We start from the raw sequence: 25,924 nt of genomic DNA on the forward strand, positions 1-25,924 counted from the left end.
AGAGGTTGACTAACCCGTCTTTTCCACCTTCCAGCGGTCGACCATCCTCCTGTCTCGGCTGTCGGGTGTTCCTATGGGGCCGAAGTTAGAGAAGGGGATAGAGCCGTGGTTGTGTGTGGGTGGAGAAGAGGGTAAACTGCTTGGGTTGGAAGAGTGGGGGGACTGGCTTGCTGGTGTAGAGTGGTCTGTTATGGAAATGGAGAAATATAATTATGTAATTATAATGAAATAAATATAATGTCCTAATTTCTAACTGAGAATGTCTGCCTTTATTAAATGGTTTTCATTGTGATTATATTGAAATATCAACCCTTTCAGATGCTAAGCGTGTTATTTAACATTAACAGGGGAGCTGTTGTGATGTTTATGGTCAGTTTGGTGTGAAAAACGGGGAAGAGGAGAGGAGGCAGGTACCTGAGCTGGCGGGAAGGGACGGGGACCATGGAGTTCCTTCAAACAGGGAGTACAGAGAAGGTTCCTGGTGCAGCATGGGAGCATCAGGCTTTGGGGTTGGCAGCCATGTTTTTCCCATACGCCTGGCTGAAAATGCTGTTGTTTTGATAGGAACTCTCCTAAAAATATATATACCAAGAAAACACAGCTTTATGACTGACATATTATCAAATGTCAGTCATACCCCTTTGGTTTACAACATTAAACATGGCATATAAAACGCAACTGGGATTTATGAGCAAACATCATTATAGACGCTCTGTGAGTCTGCAGCAACAAAGGGCTCACAGAGTAGCCTTAATCAAACCACTGCCTGTGAGATGCAGTCTACATTCCTTCCCGCACACAGCAGTCAAAACAAGTCTGGCGGCAGGCCTTTGAAGAGTGGATTTTTCCATGCATAAATACTGACCTGAATTGGGAACCCAGATAAGTGCATGAGAGAAGACGACTGGCCCATCACTTCAGGACCACTCTCCATTCTGGACTGATTTGTCAACTACAGGAAAAGGTTGGGGAAAACGGTATCAGATAGAAAGTTGTGTTTAGTAATCGCCTTCTGATAAATGTCATATTTATTCCATCTGCACATTTTCCCTAGTCGACGCTGCAGGTGTTTGTATGTTTGCTATGAATACTGATAGGGATGGAATTTACGCAATATGTTGGAAAATGTATAATTTAATCCCAGTTACAGTATATGTTCAACCTGATCATGTGCAAACTGTCTGTTTCTCTTATAGTGTACAATGTAGGCATAGCCTACAACATGCAACATACACAACGTTTAGCCTCATCTTCCAAAAGCACAATGACTGTTCTGACAGGTCGAAATATTGGGTTGACTTCTGTTAACATAGAATAAGGAACAACACCAACCAATTCTATCAACAATAGCCTGGAAAACATATTTACATATACTGCCCTCTTATTCAAAGTATGAGCCTTACAGTATTTTAATGAGCCATATCTCCCTACCACTCATGTATTCTACACACATCACAGACTATGTGAAGGTGAACCTGGGCCTGTATTCATAAAGTGTCTCAGAGTAGGAGGGCTGATCTAGGATCAGGTCCACCCCTGTCCATGTAATCTTACTCATTATGATCTAAAAAGGTCAAACTGATCAGCACACTTTCTGAATACGGGACCTGATGTTTAACATGCTGTTAAGCCAGGAGGATTAAGTTAAGCAAAGTAGACTACATACAAATATGTTTCGTCCTGGAGCAGTGCTAAGAGGACTCGCCAAGGCCTGGTAGAAACCATGAGGCTTAGTAAAGAGCAGCTCTTCCTCCTCCTCAAAATTTGATAGACTTTTTAAAAGGTCTGGAGGCAGAAGAGGGGAGCTCTTGTTGTCCTAGTGAGAGAATGAAGCAAAAAGGAGGGGAGAAAAAAAGAAAAGAAAACAAAGGTAAGCCAGTAAGAAATAGGTTGGCAAAGGGATACGTTTTTCAAAGATAAAGCCCGTAAAGGTAGTAAAGAGAAGCCCGTAAAGGTAGTAAAGAGAAGCCCGTAAAGGTAGTAAAGAGAAGCCCGTAAAGGTAGTAAAAAGATAGGCCTAGTTTCCCAAAGATATAGAAGACTTTAAACCAAGCCCTGTCCTCACGCTAGGTTACCAAAGGCATGGTTATGCCACATAAGCCCATACATTCCAGTTGGAGTTGTTACAAGCATAAAAATATTTGACACTAATATAACAGAGGCTGGTGACTGATCTTTCAACCATATATTATTTCAACATTCAAATTCCTTCCTATACAAGTCGATCACCTTGATAATTAGGAAATGAGGCCAAAACAGAAGGTGGGAGGAACCTCCTCTAGTGCCAAGTCAATGTGATGGCAGAGCATTATGTAATGCATAACATAAGAACAACATGGCTCCCCATTGGCTACTCTATCAAACAACAAGTTTGCTCAGTCCAATAACAGATCTTATAATCCTACATTGTTGACTTCATCTATCATGGGGTCCAGTAAGGAATGGTAGAGCCTTGGACTTACAGCTGGACTTTCCAAAGCCTACATACGTTAGTCCAACAGTCCACAAAAAGATAGACTGACAGTATCTGCCACAAACCCCAGGACTTCAAACATAATTTTTATATGTTTCTCTGAGGGAGGGAGTCACAGACCCAATGGACTCCCATCCAATAGGTTTGCTTACATTTAGAGTCAAGATACCTACAGAAACATTCCAATAACATGTGACAATTAAATACCATACATATCCAATTGCAAATGCACTAAAGAAGTGTTAGGAAGAACAAGAGGGAAAAATAAAGAAATAGAAAATAAAGAGCATAAAAAGAACCCCATCTATCTACAGCCCCAGCCATCTACAACCCAGCTCTTCTCCTTAAACTCTCTATTCCCTCATTCACAGTTCTAGGTCTAGGTGGTTGAGGACATAGACAATATATCAGCCTAGTATATCATCTATCTAGTGTTCTATATCTATGGTTGAGGAGTTCAACAACACTCACCTCAAAGGGAGGTCCTCTGGGTGAGTTGTCCTGGTCTGGGTGGAAGACCCCTGGGGGCGGCCTTATGCCCATCCTCTCCCCCACCATCTGTCTGTTATCCCCCATGCGGTAGGGAGGCTCCCAGTAAAAATCCTGCATTTTCACATCCGGGTACTTCATCTTCTTGTCCAAGCTGTTCTGCTGCTGTGGTGGCTGCATGGGCATCTGCCCAGCCGTTTGCATGGGGTGTTGCTCGAAGAGCTTCAGGGGGTCCTGGGGTGGCATGCCGTAGTAGGGCTGCTTGACGGGCACCTGCATGGCCTGCATCTTCTGCATGGTGGGCTGGCCCTGGTGCTGGCCCCACATCTGGCCAGCCTGGTCAACCTGCATGTACTGTTGGTCAGCAGGAAAACGGGACACCTGTCATACATCTCCCTTTGCAATGCAAAACAGCATAGCTGCCTCTATAATAGACAAGCTCATGCATTTCTTTGAAGTGCATTTAAAATCACAACACACTTTACAGTAGAACAATATCACTCCTGTAAATAACAAATGTTCCTATCAAGAGACTGAACGATGCTGTCTCTTTCCAGTCCAGAACTATTGTGATCTATAATTTACCTGATGCATCCCTGGATGGTGAGGTGGGCTTTTGCCCAGCTGTACTGGCTGCACAGGCTTGGTGGGCGACTGCTGCTGCTGTTGTTGTTGTTGGGCCAGAGCCTGGAGCTGCACCGACTGCTGCATGGCCTGCTGGGCCTGGGAGGGCTGCTGCTGGGGAGGACCCTGTTGGCCCTGGGGGGGCCCCTGGTTCATGGCCCCCGGCCCTGCTGGCCTCTGCTGGCTGTATGGAATGTGCGACGGCTTCCCGGCCTGGACTTGGACCTGCTGGGTCCAATAAAAAAAGTGGTCAATCATTTTTTTGTGTGATTGTTTTTTGGTTCCAATCACACTTTCATTTGTTTACACAAGGGGATATATGGCCGGTTTCCCAGACAGATTCAACCTACAGATTCTCCACTGAAAATGCTTTTGAGTGCAGGATTAGGTTTAATCTGTGTCTGGGAATCTTGCCCTTAGAGTTGAGCAGAATCTCTCCCTTTACCTGCTGGGCGCCAGGCTGCTGGGGCTGGGAGGCCGGCTGTAGGAACGGCCCGGAGACAGACATGCCCGTAGAGAAGGTGAAGCCGGGGTTCATGGAGAATGCCACGGGAGGAGGGATCACATAGGCCGGAGGGGGGAAACCTGAAAAGTTCAAGATCAAGTTAGTTTAATGAATTTACATGGCAGAATACAATTGAACTGCGAACAGTTTACACATAAAACATAAGAGGGTTATTCGCTACTCTTAGATCTAAAACTGTTCAATCTAGGTATTATGATCACTGTGAGAGGTGGTGCTGGTACCTGGTCGGCTGGGCAGAGGAGGGAAGGCTCCCGGGTGGTGGATAGGGATGAACTGGGAGGAGCAGGTAGTCTGGGTCTGAGGGACTGGAGTCTTTCTGGCCTCAGACACTGGTGTCCTCATCTCCAGCTGGGCTTTCACCTGCACCAAGACACAAACTCTGGGTCAGTAAGGTAGCAAAAACCCCAGTAAACATGTCTGCGTCCTAAATGGATCCCATAGGGCTCTGGTCAAAAGTGATGCACTATATAGGGAATAGGGTGCCATTTCGGACGCACACATACATACAATCACAGGATAGATCCCAACTTTAGAAAGAAAAACAATGCATTAGTTTGACCTGTTTCCCTGCGTCTGCAGCCTTCTCATGGCTGTTCTTCTTCACTTCACTCTTCCTCTTGCCGTCCCTCTTTTGCTCTCCTTTTCCCAGCACTCCGTTGCCTTTGCCGAAGTCCCTCCGTTCCTTCCCTGCCTCCTTCTGGTGCTGGTTGCGGCTGGGCTCCCTGCTCTGCTCCTGGGGCTTGATGTTCTCCTTGAAGGTCACCACGGGTCTCTCGCAGATCTCCAACACGCTGTTCTGGGTCTTGCCATTGGACAGGACTGACTTCAGGCCCATGTTGCCCTCGTTGGGGGTCTGCTCTCCATTGGAGGACTCCTGGAGCACCGGGGCATCCTTCTCCTGGGGCTCCTCGATGTCCAGCTCCTCAATGTCAGTGATGAACAACAGCAGACCATCGCTGAATTTGTACTGAATCAGCCTGGAATACACAGCACACCCACAGGCATTGTCACATAATGTTGCATCTTGTAGGCTATTCAAAGTAAGATGGAAACTACTGATATATTGGCACGTGGTAGTTTAGTTCATAATAGGCCTTTTCACACTGCATTGTTCTTAGTCCTGGGCTATCTTAGCCCCAGGCTAAGACTGGCCCTGGGCTAGCTTATCCTGTGTTCACACAAGCATTTGTTAACTAGTGGTTGGGAGTCGAATCCTCGACTCCTTGCTCGTCGACTCCCGGCATCGACTCCCATTTCTGGTTGTCAAGCGTCAATTTCCCTAGGAATCGACTCCTAAGATTCAGTATTTTTGCAATGGAGGAAACTACTTGCCAGTCTACTTCGAGAACAAACTCTCGCATCATTCACAGCAAAGAAAGAGCGAGCTAGCGTGGGAGGGAGAGATGGGAGGGGCACAGCCAGGCATAGGTAGGCACTAGGCATGTTGGTCACCATGCAGACAGTCAGAACTGTGCATCGATAATCAAAAGATGTAGGCAATGTCTCGTGAAAGTTCACTAAAGTAGGCTAAGCTATTCTACACGCAACAGACCGAAGACCGAACACACACCAGCGTTTTTCATAGCAAAGACAAAGAGCAGGCGAGACAGCGAGGGAGAGAGGATCGGGGCAGGCAGACGGTCGGAAACAGTGCGCATATCTTGGTTACCTGCATCTCGCAATGTCTTGTCTAGCGATGCCTCGTAAATTCACCAAAAGTATATTAAAGTATACTAGTTCCTACACATCACCTTGTATATTCAAACAAAATAGGCATTTTATAGGCTATATAGGCTAAGTTGCTGAGCAAATGGGCAAGATCATGCTCATGTCAGTCCTCTAGAAGGCAAATGTCTTCCTAGTAGGACTCTGCAATAATGAGGTGGTGTGTACGCATCCGTTTCAGCGCATTTTGGTAGTCGAGCAATAGTCGACCCCTACGACTCCAACCACAGGAGTCGGAGTCGACTCCAAAAATCCTGGAGTCGTGTAACAGTAGCTAAGTGAGCAGACGTTAGCCAGCCTGCATAGCAACCATTTTTGTTAGCCATAGCAACCAATGTTTTTTCACTAAATTATTTTGTCAGGTTTTTGTCCTCAGATGAGGATGAAATAGTATACATTTACTTATTAAAATACTGTGCAGAACGCATCACAGGCATATGCAAATTATGTGGAAGTGCAGCTTTTGTGATTGGACAGTGAAAACTCTATGCGTTGTTCTTGACCCCGTTTCACACTGGCTATTTTGGCACCGTGTTTCTGGGGCTAGCCCCGAAAAGTCGGTGCTAACCCTGCTCCGGAGCAGGGCCAGCTAGCCCTGGCCTAAGGTCAGTGCTAGCCCACTTTAGAATGTGCAAGTGTGAACACTCGCTTGGCTCTGGGCTAAAATCTCCCTTTGCCCAGGGCTAAGGTGCAGTGTGAAAATGCCTAATAAGTCAGTAGTAAAACAGCAGTGCGAAGGTAGAGAGAGACTCTGTCGCATCTTTGAAAAGCATGCCATTTTTCAAAGATAGAAACTTTTATATTGGTGGTACGGATGTGGTAGTTCATAAGTCTTTAAAACAGTGGGTAGATAGTTGAAGACTCACCCTGGCTGGTTGTCTGCCACCCATTTCCCCAGGCTGATGAGCCTCTGGTGACGGGCATGGACTGGCAGACCTTCCTTGTCCACAGCAACGCCCTGGTGGCCTTTAGTGAAGTCAAGGGTCCTGGGAAAGGGGTATACCAAAACAGACCAGGGTTCATACAAGAGAACATGGAACATGCTATGCACACAACCACACAGTCTATATGGAAGACAGGCTGAGACAAAAAGGGTAAGTACTGTATGTACCGTAGAGCTGGCCGGAGAGCCAGAAACCCCTGCAGTTCAAACTCTTCTGGAAGTGGAGTCACTGGAAAACAAATAAGGGACATTATATAGAGACAATCAAAAAATTAGAGTTCATCCACAAAATTAGAGCTCTAACCAAGAATGAGCAGAGTATCAAAGCAGAGATTTCAAATGGGCATTACTTGATGCACAGGAAACATCATCTTCCTTCGGTTGGAAACTGTTCAGAATGGACACCAGCCAAGGCCAAACACTGAGGTAAAATAAGAGCAAAATCTTAACTAAAATGCAGACAATACAAAAACACATTCAAAAGTATTTCTGCTATTGCTAAAATCTAAAAGAAAGGGTCCAAAATGAGTAAACAACACCAGACAAGCAGAATATATTAAACTAAAACATGACACCTGGAGGGCAAACGTTGACATTGAAAGAGAAAAACATACTACTGTCGTTTGTCCACAGCACTGTCCTGAAAAACTGTGGATCGCAGTTTGAGCCAGTCCAGAGACACCTTGATGGCCGGCAGTGGACATTCTCCCATGATCTCCTCTCCTCGGTTCTTATTCAGTAATGCTTGGCTACACATGATACCCAGAAATGACACTGTGTGAAAGGAAGAGGGCAATAAAATACCACCACAAGTAACCTGGCTCCTTGAATAATTCAAATTCTGTCATGCTAATTCGACAAAGAGTGGTGACATCTGAAAGAGTATGAGGTTGGGGAAAGCGTTCTTGAGATAACCTGCTAGTGGGGCCTTGAGAAAGCACCCTGCAGTTGATACAATTAAATCTAAGATGGATGTTGTCAAATCCATTATCAGTACTTCCAGATATTTAAATATAGAAAGTAACACAAACTAAAAACTGCATAACCACGAACAGGCATGTCAACCACAAGGTGAATTGTCTTATGCATATTGAGAGACAATTGGAGTTGGGGACATACTGAAGAGGCCGAGAAGTTGGAACCAGCCGATTTGATCGTCGGAGCTGAAGCTCAGGTTGTCTGCTTCGTTGCCAAAGTCCCTCAGTTGGTGCAGCTCAAACAGGTTAATAATCGTGATGTGGACCAGCTGCTGGGAGCTGAAGGCTTTCTGTAGAATCAGCCTCTGCAAAAAAATAAAAAATAAACATTTAAGCTATTTTTATATAGAGTGGGGAAAAAAAGTATTTAGTCAGCCACCAATTGTGCAAGTTCTCCCACTTAAAAATATGAGAGAGGCCTGTAATTTTCATCATAGGTACACGTCAACTATGACAGACAAAATGAGAAATAAAAATCCAGAAAATCACATTGTAGGATTTTTAATGAATTTATTTGCAAATTATGGTGGAAAATAAGTATTTGGTCACCTACAAACAAACAAGATTTCTGGCTCTCACAGACCTGTAACTTCTTCTTTAAGAGGCTCCTCTGTCCTCCACTCGTTACCTGTATTAATGGCACCTGTTTGAACTTGTTATCAGTATAAAAGACACCTGTCCACAACCTCAAACAGTCACACTCCAAACTCCACTATGGCCAAGACCAAAGAGCTGTCAAAGGACACCAGAAACAAAATTGTAGACCTGCACCAGGCTGGGAAGACTGAATCTGCAATAGGTAAGCAGCTTGGTTTGAAGAAATCAACTGTGGGAGCAATTATTAGGAAATGGAAGACATACAAGACCACTGATAATCTCCCTCGATCTGGGGCTCCACGCAAGATCCCACCCCGTGGGGTCAAAATGATCACAAGAACGGTGAGCAAAAATCACAGAACCACACGGGGGGACCTAGTGAATGACCTGCAGAGAGCTGGGACCAAAGTAACAAAGCCTACCATCAGTAACACACTACGCCGCCAGGGACTCAAATCCTGCAGTGCCAGACGTGTCCCCCTGCTTAAGCCAGGCCCGTCTGAAGTTTGCTAGAGTGCATTTGGATGATCCAGAAGAGGATTGGGAGAATGTCATATGGTCAGATGAAACCAAAATATAACTTTTTGGTAAAAACTCAACTCGTCGTGTTTGGAGGACAAAGAATGCTGAGTTGCATCCAAAGAACACCATACCTACTGTGAAGCATGGGGGTGGAAACATCATGCTTTGGGGCTGTTTTTCTGCAAAGGGACCAGGTCGACTGATCCGTGTAAAGGAAAGAATGAATGGGGCCATGTATCGTGAGATTTTGAGTGAAAACCTCCTTCCATCAGCAAGGGCATTGAAGATGAAACGTGGCTGGGTCTTTCAGCATGACAATGATCCCAAACACACCGCCGGGCAACGAAGGAGTGGCTTCGTAAGAAGCATTTCAAGGTCCTGGAGTGGCCTAGCCAGTCTCCAGATCTCAACCCCATAGAAAATCTTTGGAGGGAGCTGAAAGTCCGTGTTGCCCAGCGACAGCCCCAAAACATCACTGCTCTAGAGGAGATCTGCATGGAGGAATGGGCCAAAATACCAGCAACAGTGTGTGAAAACCTTGTGAAGACTTACAGAAAATGTTTGACCTGTGTCATTGCCAACAAAGGGTATATAACAAAGTATTGAGAAACTTTTGTTATTGACCAAATACTTATTTTCCACCATAATTTGCAAATAAATTCATTAAAAATCCTACAACGTGATTTTCTGGATTTCTTTTCTCAATTTGTCTGTTATAGTTGACGTGTACCTATGATGAAAATTACAGGCCTCTCTCATCTTTTTAAGTGGGAGAACTTGCACAATTGGTGGCTGACTAAATACTTTTTTCCCCCACTGTATGGAATTGGGGTAGGTTCAGACACTGTTTAAGCCTAGTCCTGGACTAAAAAGCTATTTCAATGTAGATTCTCCATTGATAATGCTTTGTAGTCCAGGACTAGGCTTAATCAGTGTCTGGGAAACCAGCCCATAGCTTGTTTAGTGCAGTACTGCAAAGACTCAGAGAAGGACATATCCAAGACTGCTCGATTCTTAGTTCACCTTCACAAAGTATGCAAGGATTTAAACTTTACTTTTTACTTTAAATCTTTACCTGAAACTGCTCTTCCAGCTTCTCCCTCAGGTTGTTGAGCTTCTCCAAACTCTTGCTCAGGTAAACGTGACCGTGGAACTTGATGAAGGCCTTGATGAAATCTGATACACTCCACTTTGTTTTGATCTCATCGCGGCTGAAGATAACAGACTGGGATTAAGCATGTATACAACAAGTTCAACTCTTTCTAAAGTCTACACACTGTAAACTAGGGATGGGCATGAGTAATCGAGTACTCGAACAGACGTCAAAACTCGATCTTTAACCTCTTAAGGATCTGACCCTTTTTTTCCATTTTTCGCCTAAAATGACATACCCAAATCTAACTACCTGTAGCTCAGGACCTGAAGCAAGGATATGCATATTCTTGATACCATTTGAAAGGAAACATTGAAGTTTGTGGAAATATGAAATTAATGTAGGAGAATATAACACATTGGATCTGGTGAAAGACAATACAAACAAAAGAACATGTGTTTTCTATTTTTTCATCATCTTTGAAATACAAGAGAAAGGCCACAATATAATATTGCAGTTTAGGCTCAATTTAGATTTTGGCCTCTAGATGGCAGCAGTGTGTGTGCAAAGTTTCAGATTGATCCAGTGAAGCATTGCAATGCTGGACTAATTTGTATCAAGTCTGCCCAAATGTGCCGAATTGGTCAATTGATACATTTTCAAGTACATAACTATAGAGAACATACAAATGATACAGTAATACAAAATGTAAGTTTGCACACTCCCAGGAATGTCATACATGATGGATCATTAGCTTATACACATCTAGATGGCCGGGCAGGTGGGTGTGGAGCCAGAGACAGCAGGGGTTCAAACTGTAGAATCCAGTTCCTACATTTGAATATAAATATGGTTTTTATCAAACAAAACTATGCTACATTTTAACTCTGGGGCCCTTAGGATGACAAATCAGAGCAAGATTACTGAATGTAAGTACATTATTTACCTTCAGAGGTGAATGTATCAAACCAGTTGCCGTGATAAGTTCTGTTGTTGTGCACTCTCCTCAAACAATAGCATGGTATTTTTTCACTGTAATAGCTACTGCTACTGTAAATTGGACAGTGCAGTTAGATTAACAAGATTTTAAGCTTTCTGCCAATATAAGACATGTCTATGTCCTGGAAAGTTTGCTGTTACTTACAGTCATGCTAATCACATTAGCGCACGTTAGTTCAACCATCCCGTATACGGGACACCGATCCCGTAGAGATTACCCAGAGATTTTTAAAAAATCTAATACTGTAAAACTATTTGGTGGAATGTGCTGTGGCTGCCCAAATGTCTTGACGACAACGTTAATTTGCTTTGACTATAGTGTTCCATTTGTGTGTGTGCATGTGCGGGGCACAACAAAAAATAAACAATCATCACACAGTTCTTCTCCCTAAATTCCCTTTCCCCTCAGTGTCTCCCTCACTCAATTGCGTTCCGACCACTCCCTCTACACACGCGTGCCAAGTGCACGCACAAGCTCCCGTTAGTCTTGCAGAAATAAATGCCTATGAAAACGTATCTAACTGATGGGATACACAAGCTACATTTCTTGCCAAATGACGTTAGTTTTATCACAAATTCAAAATGGACTGGTTGATTGATGTAGGAAACTATGTGTTCCAACAACGAGCTGCAGTTTTGTTTTTGCTTAGGATACTTTGCTAACTGGTAGTACCCCCCTAAACATATACAGGTTCCACACTGAAAATATGCAAAAACAGTTTGATAAAGACAGAGCGTATTTTCATCAGAATCATTAAGGCTAGGCCTACTCGCCAAACTGATGTCATGGCCGTAATTTATCACCATACAGTGTTCAACATGGAATTGTTAATCCATTTAGAAAATTCAAAAGAACAGGCAGAATAAACTAAATCGAACGTCTGTATATCGAAAAGACTGATTTTGGTTTGTAACCCTGAGAAAATGGTATATCAACTCATTTCAAATGATCACTCTTTTAAGAACTGTTCCAGACACGAGATGTGCAACACTTCACACTGGCAACTTTTTTTAACCTCGAAAAATATTTGGTTATATTTTTTACTATAACATAGGTGTATCTTGACTGTGATAAGGGCTCGGGAAATAAGACCGTTTTGTATGCTAAATTAACACAAGGTATTGCCATTGCACAGCCATAGGCTTCTACAAGCAAGCACCACTGCTGAGGTTACTGCCTTTTTGAAGATTGTGTTCCATGATATAATACAACCAGTTGGTTGTAAATGTTTTGCATGTTAGCAATCAAGTTTTCAAGATATATGCGACTTTCAAAATACAGAATTCTGCATTTTGAAAGTTACATATCTTGAAAACTTGATTGGTGACATACAAAACATGTTGGGACTATATCAACAACGGACTAATGAAACAAATACCAAAATATTGTTTTTGGGTGGAGTTTTCCTTTAAATGGCACTAGTTGTTTTATTTAATGAATATATAATGGGGCAATTTAGCAATTAGGATTTGTTATCTGTAATTGTTATGATAAATTAAGCATTGTTGCGCACTGTTGGAATATAGATAACTGCGCACATTTTTTCAGAGTGTGGGCCTTGTATTCTAAAACTAGATCTTTTTATTTTAATTCGAGTGCTCTGAAAAACATTCTGCGAGTACTCGAACAGTCAAAACATTCCAAATGCTCATCCCTACTCTAAACCAGCTGGGTGACATCAACACCTGTTAAGAAGGAAATCAAACTGCTCATTAGTCCCTTCCCAAATGATGTTTGATAAATGTGGGAAAATAGATACAGCTAAGCATAACACCTTTTGAAAAGAGCGGTTGAAATTAGGCTACAATAAACACACTCAACAATACCTTTCAATAGCTTTAGCGAGAGCTTTCTGCAGGTTGGTGGAGGCTGCAGGGAATGGGAACTTGACGGCGATGCTCCTGCAGTAGTAGAATATCGTTGTGAGGTGGTCCCCTTTAGAGGAGGCCAGGATGGCCAGCTGATTGTAAGGCTGACCTGTTGGAGAGGAGAGAGACATTGGGACATCAGTGAAATTAACAGGTTGACAGAAGATTTAATATCCTGAAATTATTTTCTTGTCAGGTGAAGTTTTGGAAGTTGCAAAGAAGTACATTGATGCTCTGTGTACAGGTAAACAAATACTGTACATGAAAACTTTTGTAAGTACTTACCATTTGAGGGGACAAGTTGAGCAGCGTGTCTGTAATAGGACTCTGCCTGGCTGGTTTGGTTACGATATCGTGCTTGAAGGGGGGGAAAGCAGATAAGCAAAACCGCTCAAAGCACTGCTTGGGTGCCTGATAAAAATATTGACCTCAAAATGATCTGCCCAGTGATATTATTTTGTAGTGAGAGTGCGAAAACACTCACCAATGTCTCCAAGGTGGACAAGACAATGCTGGCAGATATAAGAGCAAGAGCTGGGTTGGGGTTTTACAATGGTGCTGGGGTTGGTCTGTTTATTGCTGATAATTCCAAGCTGAGATGATTTCACACGGCATGGCAAGTCCACGTTGAACACAGTACACAGCTCCTGAAGTAACTGTTAGAGGAAAGGATCAAGTCAAGTTACTAATAGTTGATGCGTTTTGCTTTATCCGTCATTTCGACGTTTGAGAGATTCAAACATCATTTCAAGCATCATTTGAATTTCTGATGAACATACTTATGTCAATATGATTAACTGCTTGCTTAATACATTCTAGACCTATATCTGCCGAGCTGGAAAATAAGGTTTGGCCAAAACCTAAGATTTTTCAAAAACGTTAGGCTATATTCTAGTTGCAACTTACTTGTGTGTAAAATCCACTAGCTGCCTCGAGAAACAGGGACAGATTGGCCTGCACCTCACTTCTATTGGGGTTGGCTCTGTTCTTGGCTTGACTCTGTAGTGTTGTTATTTGATTCTTAAAAGCATGGTTCCAGCTGAAAAATGAGGTGAGAAAATCAAAGTATACTTTCTTGTTTCAGAGTTTAATCAAACGGCTGATGGTAATCCATCTAATTCCAACAATACAATAGTTGTATTGTGCTTGAGAGCAAATTGACTCACTCCACATTTATTACCAGAGGTGGGACCAAGTCACTATCATTCGAGTCACAAGCAAGTCTTAAGTCACAAGGTCCAAGTCTCAAGTTGAGTCCCAAGTAGAGCAAGTCAAGTCCAGTCACAAGTTTTTTCAAGTCAAGTCAAGTAAAATAAATATATATACATGCAATGACTTGTTAAAATACAAATATTGGGCTATTTATTGAGGCTACCAGACAGCCCTTTTCATTATTGTCTACAAAATATTTTGATTATGTAATAATTTTAACAACAAATTCCAAATGCATAAGTAAATCCATTTCAAGCAATTCCATACCACAAGACCAGTAGGCCTATGCTAGTAGTAATTGTTGCTTGATGACCCATTTCTGGAGAGGCTGCAAAGTAAACATTTAACATTCTTGATCAGCAAACAATTTTTCGAGCTGCATATTTATGGCAATCCTCTCTCCTTACCATCTGACAATACCACTGCACTCGATCTTATAGCTGTACAGCAAATCAGCAATCTGTTCGCTAGCTCAGTGATTCTCAAACTTTGACCCCTCCCCCGGGTAGCCCCTTTCTTCCTCAACAATATCTTAATAAATTCACCAGAATGTAACATATTCATCCCATTATATTGAAGGCAGTGCAATGTTACAACTATCTTCAGACATAGCCAGTAGCCACCTGGCTATATGAAAATGATCAATGAAATTGGCAGGTAGCCTAACGTTACTGTTCTGGCAAAGAAGTGTCTGTAGTGGATTGCTAACTTTTATATAACGTTTAAATGGATAATACAAACGTAGGCCTCCTCTGTTTTTGACAAGCAAAACCAGAGAAAATAAAACAAATGCTTTCTGGAGACTAATCTGGATATGCGCACTCGCCTTTGCACGCTAACGCTGATGAATGGTCATTGGTCAACAATCAAGACTTGCAATTTTTTGGTACTGAAAATTAGAGGTTTTTTAGACAATAATTTGATGCAATACCGTAGGCCTACGCTAGAAACCTGATAAAATACGCAAAGGTATAAATATAAAATAAAAATGGTATGTACAGTCCATTCAGAAAGTACTCAGACCACTTGACTTTTTCTACATTTTGTTACGTTACAGCCTTATTCTAAAATTGATTAATTTGTTTTTTTCACTCATCAATCTACACACAATACCCCACAATGACAAAGCAAAAACAGGTTTTTAGAAATTTTAGAAATGTATAAATAAATAAAAACATAAATATTACATAAGTATTCAGACCGTTTACTCAGTACTTTGTTGAAGCACCTTTGGCAGCCTTACAGCCTAGAGTCTTCTTGGGTATGATGCTACAAGCTTGGCACACCTGTATTTGGGGAGTTTCTCCCATTCTTCTCTGCAGATCCTCTCAAGCTCTGTCAGGTTGGATGGGGAGCATCACTATTACAGCTATTTTCAGGTCTCTCCAGAGATGTTCGATCGGGTTTCAAGTCCGGGCTCTGGCTGGGCCACTCAAGGACATTCAGAGACTTGTCCCAAAGCCACTCCTGCGTTGTCCTGTTGGAAGGTGAACCTTCGCCCCAGTCTGAGGTCCTGAGCGCTCTGGAGCAGGTTTTCATCAAGGATCTCTGTACTTTGCTCTGTTCAGCTTTCCCTAGATCCTGATTAGTCTCCCAGTCCCTGCCCTGAAAAACATCGCCACAGCATGAGGCTGCCACCACCATGCTTCACAGTAGGGATGGTGCCAGGTTTCCTCCAGACCCTTGGCATTCAGGCCAAAGAGTTCAATATTGGTTTCATACGACCAGAGAATCTTGTTTCTCATGGTCAGAGTCCTTTAGGTGCCAAGCGGGCTGTCATGTTCCATTTACTGAGGAGTGGCTTCCGTCTGGCCACTCTACCATAAAGGCCTGATTGGTGGAGTGCTGCAGAGATTGTTGTCCTTCTGGAAGGTTCTCCCATCTCCACAGAGGAACTCTGGAGCTCTGTCAGAGTGACCATCAGGTTCTTGGTCAACTCCATGACCAAGGCCCTTCTCCCCCGATTGCGCAGTTTGGCCGGGCGGCCAGCTGTAGGAAGAGTCTTGGTGGTTCCAAACATCTTCCATTTAAGAATGATGGAGGCCACTGTGTTCTTGGGGACCTTCAATGCTGTAGAAATGTTTTGGTACCCTTTCCCAGATCTGTGCCGACACAATCCTGTCTCGCAGCTCTACGGACAATTCCTTCGACCTCATGGCTTGCATTTTGCTCTGACATGCACTGTCAACTGTGGGACCTTATATTAGACAGGTGTGTGCCTTTCCAAATCATGTCCAATTAATTGAATTTACCACAAGTGGACTCCAAGTTGTAGAAACATCTCAAGGATAATCAATGGAAACAGGATGCACCTGAGCTCAATTTTGAGTCTCATAGCAAAGGGTCTGAATAATTATGTAAATAAGGTATTTCTGTTTTTATTTTTAATAAATTTGCACACACAAAAAAATACTGTTTTCACTTTGTCATTATGGGATATTGTGTGTAGATTGATGAGGACATTGTTTTTATTTAATCCATTTTAGAATAAGGCTGTAACGTAACAAAATGTGGAAAAAGGGAAAGGGTCTGAATACTTTCCGAATGCACTGTATGGCAATGGTCAATTTGCATATAGGCCTACTGCAGCACTGATTGGTTATGGCGCACTGGTCTGTGTAGAGTACGGGCCTGAGTCATGCCTGTCAATAGTTTTGCATAGCTCGTATTTTTTCGGTATGTTGCCTTGAAAGTGGCTAATATTGCGTTGATTCGATCAGAATTCCAACAGTAAAGGGAAATGTTTATAGTGTTAACAGGGAAAACTCTAGAAAAGTTTAGTGAAGTTCAATCTCGTGCTCATCTGCGGGGGCTGATATTTCTTCGCGCAGCAGTCCCGGGTGAGCTGCGCACAGGTTAGAGGGAACATTGGTCTCAAGTCAATGTTGTGTACGATGTTAAGTTATTTTATATCAAGTAGTCTCAAGTCATCAAATTTGTGACTCAAGTCCAAATTGTGACTTGAGTCCACACTTCTGGTTATTACTAATCTACTTTCTTTACAGTCGTCTTGCAATCTTACAAATGTAAAATCCAGTTATACGGTCATTCAACTAGAGTGATAACTACTGGACTAAAGAGGGTTTTGATGTAAGGGCAAATGGGTCAAATGACTCAACAGGAATACGTAACACAACATACTTCAGTGACCTTCGAGATGAATTTCAGAAAGAAGACACCAAAACATTTTTTTCCGTTATAAAATTAGGACCATCTTATTGTTAGGAAGGGAGGTTAAGATCCCTAGACCTAGCAAGAGTAGCGATAGTAGTAGGCTGCCTAATCGGTTTCATTACATAACCAATTTAAAGTAGACTGGGGCTTACAGATCTTGCTCCACTTTCTTGTCCAACGCATACTCCAGGTCAGTCACCAGCATCTTCTGGTACAAGTCCTGAAGAGCCTGCCTTGAAGTCCAGACCTCTGCTGCACCAAGCTTAGAATCTAGGGGAAAGGAGGACATTATGGGCACTCCTCTCACTTATCTTTTATACACTTCTAATGGATTAAATCAAATCACATTTTATTCGTCACGTGCTTCGTAAACAACAGGTGTGGACTAGTAGTGAAATGCTAGTCCAGACCTGTTGCAGAGAAATAAAATAATAGAAAAGTAAAACACGTAACAAAAGATACACAATCAGTAACGATAACTTGGCTATATACAAGGGGTACCAGTACCGAGTCTATGTGCAGGGGTACAAAGTAATTGAGGTAGATACAGTGTGTACATATAAATAGGAATAAAGTGACAGATAGTAAACAGTAGCAGCAGTGTATGTGATGAGTCAAAAAAGTTTTGGCAAAAAGTGTCAATGCAAATAGTTAGATAGTTAACCAAATAGCTACCCCAACGAACTATTTAGCAGTCTTATGGCTTGTGGATAGAAGCTGTTCAGTGTCCTGTTGGTTCCAGACTTGATGCATCCGTTCCGCTTGCCATGCGGTAGCAGATAGAACAGCCTGACTTCGGTGGCTGGAGTCTGACACCGCCTGCTATAGAGGACCTGGATGGCAAGGAGTGCGGCCCCAGTGATGTACTGGGCTGTACGCACTACCCTTTGTAGCGCCTTGCGGTCGGATGCCAAGCAGTTGCCATACCAAGCGGTGATGCAGCCAGTCAAGATGCTCAATTGTGCAGCTGTAGAACTTGAGGATCTGAGCCTCAAGGCCCATTCTGAGGGCCCATGACAAATCTTTTCAGCCTCCTGAGGGGGAAGAGGAGTTGTCGTGCCCTCTTCGCGACTGTGTTGGTGTGTTTGGACCATGATAGATCTTTAGCGATGAGGACATCGAGGAACATGAAGCTCTCGCCCCGCTCCACTACAGCCCCGCTGATGTGAATGGGGGCGTGCTCGGCCCTCCATTTCCTGTAGTCCACGATCAGCTCATTTGTCTTGCTGACGTTGAGGGAGAGGTTGTTATCCTGGTACCACACTGCCAGGTCTCTGACCTCCTCCCAATAGGCCGTTTTATCGTCGTCAGTGGTCAGGCCTACCACCGTTGTGTCGTCGGCAAACTTAATGACGGTGTTGGAGTCGTGTGCGGCCACGCAGTCATGGGTGAACAGGGAGTACAGGAGGGGACTAAGCATGCACCCGAGGGGCTCCCGTGTTGAGAGTCAGCGTGGCGGATGTGTTGTTGCCTACCCTCACCACCTGGGGCCGTCCCGACAGGAAGTCCAGAATCCAGTTGAAGCAGGTGTTGTTCTAGTGATGTGCGGGTCAGCTGTTTGTTCACCCGCACCTGCCCACAATTGCTAATAACCTAGCCGCAATCGCCCAACTTTATGTGATAAAGGGAAAATCTGACGCTCGTACTAGAACCCAACCTACTAAACTCATAAATCAACAGAATTTATGCTTTAATCTAGTTAACTTTTGTAAAGTTCCCTCCATCATCTCTGCTTCTTTCGTGGAGCAAAGATGTTTAGCGACCGGCGAGAAAATGCAAATAACAAAAAAATTTAAACTACAATTTTCTGTGCAAAATCAGTTTGACCTTTTGTAAGGAAATAGAAAGCTGTGAAAACAAGACAATATGTTTCTGATAAGATTTCAGTTTGGCTTGGATGCATATTTTATCTGGTTGAAAAATACTATCAGCTTTTGATGCTGATAAAGATAGCAACTCTACAGGCAGTATCTAACTGCATTCGCATTCTCTCAAAATGCTGAAAGAAATCATGTCTCCACACGAGTCAAAATTGTGCCTGCATACAGTAATGATTCATCATTTTACTGAAAGAAATGCTTAATTCTGCAGGAGTTAATATTAAGGCTATGTGAAAGGTTATAGACCTTCAGTTTCCATTTAACCATCTGAACAGTAGGCTAGAGTTCCCTTGATGTGGCATGGGTCTATTTGAAATCCCCGTTTTGTGACTGTCAAATTTGTATAGCGCCTCTCAACCATCACACATAACATAGCCGGCACTGCTATCATCCTCTTTTACCACTTCACCAAAATCTTTCACAAACATTACTTTTCTGGCCCTCTCTTCTCCTTATTTTCAACTTTCCATTTCGCAGTTATTCTCTTATTGAATTAAACTTAACAATACAGAGACATGTCCTTTTTGCATCCATGGATATAACTGCGGGGACTGCGGGTCAACCCACGCATCACTAAGGTGTTCAGTTCCAGGGTTCAAAAGCAGCATTCTCACGTAGGTGATAGGGTTGGACGATGTCTGGAATGACAACTCGTCCCATCGACCTGTCCAAACATTGTTGATATACGATTGTATCATACATCTTTTACCCGGGGCTGGAGCGAGTTAGCAACGCAGTAAACGATCTGATCAGAGTCTAATCATTAGACTACAATGTGGAAATCATGTTAACAATATTGTATTTCCTTGTGTGCAAATAAATAAATAAATATAAACCTATCATATGGTGATATGTGGTACCGATAACTTGGAATGGTGATTTGGAACCAAACATTGTAGGCCAACAGTGTGATAAGAGACCCTTTCAATGGTGATTTTGGACAATTTCAACTGAGATCAAGTGCGCATGTTCACCATAGAAGACATCACTGGGCAGTCTTCTTGGGAAAGCTAAGCAAACAGTCACACTCAGCGCGCAACAGCGGGCCAGCGCAGAACTCACATCCTACCTACTCGAAGATGTAATCAGAGGAGATGATGACCCACTGGCATGGTGGAGAGGGAATGAGGGTCGCTTTCCACTCTTGGCCAACATCGCCGTCAAATGCATCTGTGTAAAAAGCGTTCCGTCTGAATGCGTTTTCAGTAGGCAATATTGTTACCCCACTCCGCAGTCTATTAAAGCCAGAAAAGGTGAACATGCTTGTGTTCCTTGCCAGAAACCTTTAGATAGGTTAACATATAATGAAAATAAAAATAGTCTGAATGGTTCTTCATTGCAAGCCAGACAACTGAGTGTCCGCTGCAAAAGGCAAATGATCATCTGACATTGGGCAGGTGAGCGAGAGAAATGTTCTGACATTATGCACAGCTTTTGCCACTTTCCACTCTGTCTACAATCTACATTGTAGGCCTACACTTGTATTATGTTAATAGTAGGCTAAGTAGTCTACTTACCTACCACATATTTATTGAAAAAGGCAAATAGGAATAGGTAGGTCATTTGGCATGTCACCCGACTCCAGACATGTTAAAATTGTTTTAACTATCGCCTGTAAAAAATACAAATATATATAAACTATCATCTGTCACATAAGGATGCCGTCGCCATTGACGATACCTGTCAAACATCGTTGATTTCCAAATATATCGTAATATCTCCCAACCCTAGTAGGTGTTCCTTTTGTCCAAATGGGACAGGGCAGGGTGGAGTGCAATAGAGATTGCGTCATCTATGAATCTGTTGGGGCGGTATGCGAATTGGAGTGGGTCCAAGGTGTCTGGGATGATGGTGTTGATGTGAGCCATGACCAGCCTTTCAAAGCATTTCACTGAGTGCTACGGGGCGATAGTCAATTAGACAGGTTGCCTTAATGTTCTTGGGCACAGAGAGTATGGTGGTCTGCTTGAAACTGGTATTACAGACTGGGTCAGGGAGAGGTTGAAAATGCCAGTGAAGACACTTGCCAGCTGGTCAGCGCATGCTCCGAGTACGCGTCTTGGTAATACATCTGGCCCTGCGGCCTTGTGAATGTTGACCTGTTTAAAAAAGGTCTTACTCACATCAGCTACGGAGAGCGTGGTCACAGTCATCCATAACAGCTGGTGCTCTCAGGCATGGCTCAGCGTTGCTTGCCTCGAAACGAGCATAGAAGGCATTTAGCTCGTCTGGTAGGCTCACGTCACTGGGCAGCTAGCGGTTGGGTTTCCCTTTGTAATCCGTGATAGTTTGCGAGCCCTGCCACATTTGACGAGTGCCAGAGCCAGTTTAGTAGGATTCGATCTTAGTCCTGTATTGATGCTTTGCCTGTTTGATGGGCGTAGCAGGATTTCTTATAAGCGTCTGGGTTAGTGGACCACTCCTTGAAAGCGGCAGCTCTAGCCTTTAGCTTAGTGCAGATGTTGCCTGTAATCTAAGGTTTCTGGTTGGGGAATGTACGTACGGTCATTGTGGGGACGGCTTATTGCACTTATTAATGAAGCTGGTGACTGATGGGGTAAACTCCTCAATGCCATCAAATGAGTTCCGGAACATATTCCAGTCTGTGCTAGCGAAACAGTCCTGTAGCTTAGCATCCGCTAATGAGCGGGTCACTGGTAATTCCTGTTTGAGTTTTTACTTGTAAGCAGGAATCAGGAGGATAGAGTAATGGTCAGATTTGCCAAATGGAGGGCGCGGGAGAGCTTTGTATGCGTCTCTGTGTGTGGAGTAAATGTGATCTAGAGTTTTTGCGCCTCTAGTTGCACAGGTGACATGCTGGTAAAAATTAGGTAAGATGGATTTTAGTTTTCCTGCATTAAAATCACCGGCCACTAGGAGCACCACCTCTGGATGAGCATTTTCTTGTTTTCTTCTGACCCTATACAGCTCGTTGAGTGTGTTCTTTGTGCCAGCATAGGATATTACAGTTCTTCAGGTCCCATTGATAGTATTGTCTCGTATGGAGCTCGTCCAGTTTGATCTCCAGTGACGTACATTCACCAATAGAACAAAGGGTGGAGGGGGTTTATTTACTCGCCACGTAGCTTCATCAGGGTGCCCGAACGTCGGCCTCTCTATCGCAGTCTCTTTCTCTACCGAGTGTTGGGGATTAGGGCCTGGTCTGGGGTGAGCCGTATGTCCTGTGCAACCGACTAGTTGAAGTAATCCAAATTGAGGTTAGTGATCGCTGTTCTGATGTACAGAAGCTATTTTCAGTAATAGGAAAAAAAGTTACATAAAAAAAGCAGAATTTGTCAGATCAACGCAAAAAAAAAAAAAAATAGCTGAATTGGTCTGGAGCCACTATACATTCCAGCGCCATTACATCTCTCATTATCAAGTAGGCTAAACCACTACAATGAGATTATATTTCTAAGGGCAAAACATCCTTCATCAAATAGACCCCCAACATTTGATTTTCAACCAAGTGAAACTAGGCCTATTCATAGATATTAGGGCTGTCCCCAACAACAAAAAAATATTGGTTGACCGAGTCGTCTGTTCTTTCGACCAATCGATTGGTCCAAATTTGAAAATGTGTATTTTTCCATATTTAAACAATCCTATGTGTTTTAATCAAATCAACTATATGCTCCCTGCTGCAGCGACCACCACAGAACATCAACAGTATTTATGGCGCTGTCGCGCATTCCAGGTGAAGCTGGGTTGAGAGAATGTCAAGAGTGTGCAAAGCTGTCATCAAAAATGAATATGCAATGTCTGTCCCAGGTCTGGGAATTATCAACTTCCAAAACATTACAGAAAAGGAAAAACAAAGATCAGAAATTTCCAAATGAATAAGAGACCATAATATCAGCAAAAATAATATTGTCTGCAATGCATAGCATCTAATAATAAGGGGTTGTGGGTTAAAACAAAGGAGGAACCCCAAAGGTGAGGTGTGAAACATACCTGTCATGTCAGCCTTCAGGGCCTCTGCCTGCCTGCTCGGGTATAAACAAATAACAGAAGAAGCCGAGCTAAGTAAATCAATACAGACCCACAGAGAGACAGCCTACCTTGATGCCTTGCATAAACCACAGGGAATTAAGATCAGTAGTATAAACAAAGTATTGTATTGCACATTTAAAAAGATGAACAAATAAAAACTAAAGGGGATTAAAGACAGGGTGTTTGAGTCCTCTGCCACTGACTCCTCAATTTAATAAAACATTTAACAGGAGATTGTATTCTTTTGACATGCTGGAAAGAGATAGGCTAAAAACTACAGCAACTATGAATTTGAAGGGAAACTGAGCACAATTTGCCAGGAAATATAAATTGTCCTCTTATGCAATAGCCTACTTCTCACTATAGGGTATTCCATTGCGTCAATAGACTCAAACACAGCTTTATTGGATTGCTGTGCTTTCAAATTAGACATTATTACTGGCATCTCGTCAAATAATCAATATTGGCCATATATTGACGTTACTGTCGTTGTTATCCTGATATATTCCATAATGTAGCTCAATGGTCGGGCTAGAAAATAAGAAGAAAAATAGACAGGGCTCGCCCTACTAGTGTGGCGGGTGCAGTATTTCTGTTCGTTTGCTTGCCAAATCACGATTTGTTATGACATCCCAATATGAGCAACAACCATATATTCGCTATTCCCCTCTGATATAACGAAGTAGCTGCATACGTTCATTAAAACAGCAAATGATTGGTTTCATTTCGTTACACATGCACAGTGAAGTGTCAATCTAGCAAGCTCGCGCTCAAACAGGCCTAACTGGAATGCATGTTTACCAAATTTCATCTAGCAATAGCCAACGATTGTCACCAGTCGCTGGATAACAACGTTAGCTATACCATAGACTAGAGAAGGTGCACCTTTGGTTATATTTGGCTTAATGACTTTACTTGTTTGATTTAAAACATCCCTGCATGGTTAATCCAATAACACTCAGCTGGGAAGGTAGCTAACGTAACCTAACGTTTTACTAATGCCAAGGCCCATTTAGCTAGCCATGTTTTGAATATTGTTAGCAAGTAATGTGGACAGAAAGGTTCACTGCAGTGACTTGCTGGAAATAGTAGCTTGCTTCCAGAAATCACGAATGGGCGAAACCTCTTTAAAATGTGTTTGTTAGCACATTGAACTAATGGTAGATATCCGGACTCAGTCAGACATCCATTATTAACTCAACTAGAAACGACATGCCCAGCACAGCAGGCTAACTAATGTTAGCTACCAAACAAGAGCAGGGGCGCTGGGTAAGCTATGGTTTGCCATTATTAGGCGAGTTAGTTAACGCGCTCGAGAACTAGTTAGTTAGTTATGTAGTTAGCTAGTAAATTATCTAGCTAGTTAGCTACCAATTCATTTTGTTCACGACACATGACAAACGTTAGCTTTTTATTTCGCTAGGAAAATACCCACAGTGGTTAGTATGGTTCGCAAACCTGTTATCGTATCGAACTAGTTTAGCTAGTAAGTTAAAGCTAACTAGTCATCCTAGTTAACTGTATACATTAGCTAGTGGTAACAAACAGCCATAGCTCTCTATAGTTAGATACCTAGTAAAATAACTGGCCCTCAGTCACACTTTTCGAACATGCTCAGCTTGGCTTCTTGTTGTGCGTTGCTAGCTAACTAAGCTAGCATGCCAACTTACGGCGATAGCACAAATACGATTTGAAGCACTAGGTAAGAAACAACACCATTTCAAAAATGTTTTTTTAAATACATTAATTTCACATTTACCGTAAGTATTGGCCGCAGAGGTTCATCCTGCCCGATAGGGGTCTTTAGACAACGATTGGTCCAGAAGCAAGAGGTACTCCCGGCGCCATATTGTTCGTCACTAGCAGAGCCACCGGCCCAGTGTACACACGAAGATAGAGGGTGCTGTGGCAAGGATAGGGGATAAAATAAGACGTCCCACTCACACGTTTTACCATTGAAAAAGTTGTCACAGTTCGGGTCTGCTTAAGGATGGGTCAAGGGGGAGGGATCCTGAGAGGAGTGGTGTGAGTAGTTGATCTGTACCAGTACAGAGGGATAGGCCAACAAGTGGTATATGTTTCAGTAAGATTTTATTTTTTAGCATTTATAGCAATGATTATCAACTGTACTGCAGTGATGGAACGTAAGGCACAGAAAATGGAGGTTGTGGTGGCAGCTGCAGAGAGGTATTTGGGTGTGCGAGACTTCAGAAGAGTTACAGGGTGTGTTAAGTGGTGGTGTCCCATCCTTTCAGGTTGTTGACCTGAGGTAGGACTAAATCGATTTAGAGTAGGGTGGTGTTATTATTGTTATTATTATTTAATTTTTTGTGAGTGTAGTGTTAGATGGTAGGGTATTAATTTTTTTATTTTTTCAAGCAAAGTATAAGGGAGTTGTACTCCAGTCTAGTAGGTGGCGGTAATGCAACATTTATTGGATGCCAACCGCCGTTAAACCTCATCGAAGAAGAAGAAAAGCAGAAGAAGGTCTGCTTAAGGGGTGGCAGCTGGGTCTGACCTGCTTAGTTCATTGACTCAATATGAACCAGATAAAATGAGCGAGTGGAATGTTTCGCTTTCTCATCCTTCTCTGGTTGTAATTTGCGCGTTGATGAGCCGCACACGGTATGGTTTGCCAGCTTTGTTTCAAGCAAGCCAGTGGGCATGCTTCGCGGTCACACACTGATCTACAATAATATATACAGTCTGACCTCATTGCCTTGGTCAGGATAAGGAATATGATCAAAATTAATAGGTTACTAGAATGGAATCACCCAGACAATTGACAGTTCCATTGTCTATTTAACAAGCTGAGTCCATTTTTTATG

General features: G+C 42.8%; 1 protein-coding gene across 1 annotated transcript; it reads right to left on the bottom strand.

Annotated features, from left to right (window-relative positions):
• Window positions 1–416: 416 nt before the first annotated feature.
• LOC121535200 (protein SMG7) lies at window positions 417–25,021 on the bottom strand. Its single transcript, XM_041842020.2, has 21 exons — window positions 24,856–25,021; window positions 23,058–23,089; window positions 17,376–17,493; window positions 13,744–13,876; window positions 13,322–13,493; window positions 13,123–13,194; window positions 12,796–12,946; window positions 9,952–10,087; window positions 7,900–8,062; window positions 7,395–7,554; window positions 7,131–7,201; window positions 6,949–7,009; window positions 6,704–6,823; window positions 4,672–5,089; window positions 4,334–4,472; window positions 4,032–4,171; window positions 3,548–3,814; window positions 2,945–3,316; window positions 1,667–1,816; window positions 866–952; window positions 417–572 (listed from the first exon to the last, which is right to left on the bottom strand). Exons 1-21 carry the CDS (start codon window positions 24,879–24,881, stop codon window positions 498–500), a joined length of 3,063 nt encoding a protein of 1,020 aa, XP_041697954.2. The 5' UTR covers window positions 24,882–25,021; the 3' UTR covers window positions 417–497.
• Between the last annotated feature and the right edge of the window lie 903 nt (window positions 25,022–25,924).

The sequence above is a fragment of the Coregonus clupeaformis genome, chromosome 21 (genome assembly GCF_020615455.1).
Source record: "Coregonus clupeaformis isolate EN_2021a chromosome 21, ASM2061545v1, whole genome shotgun sequence".
Lineage (NCBI taxonomy): Eukaryota > Metazoa > Chordata > Actinopteri > Salmoniformes > Salmonidae > Coregonus > Coregonus clupeaformis.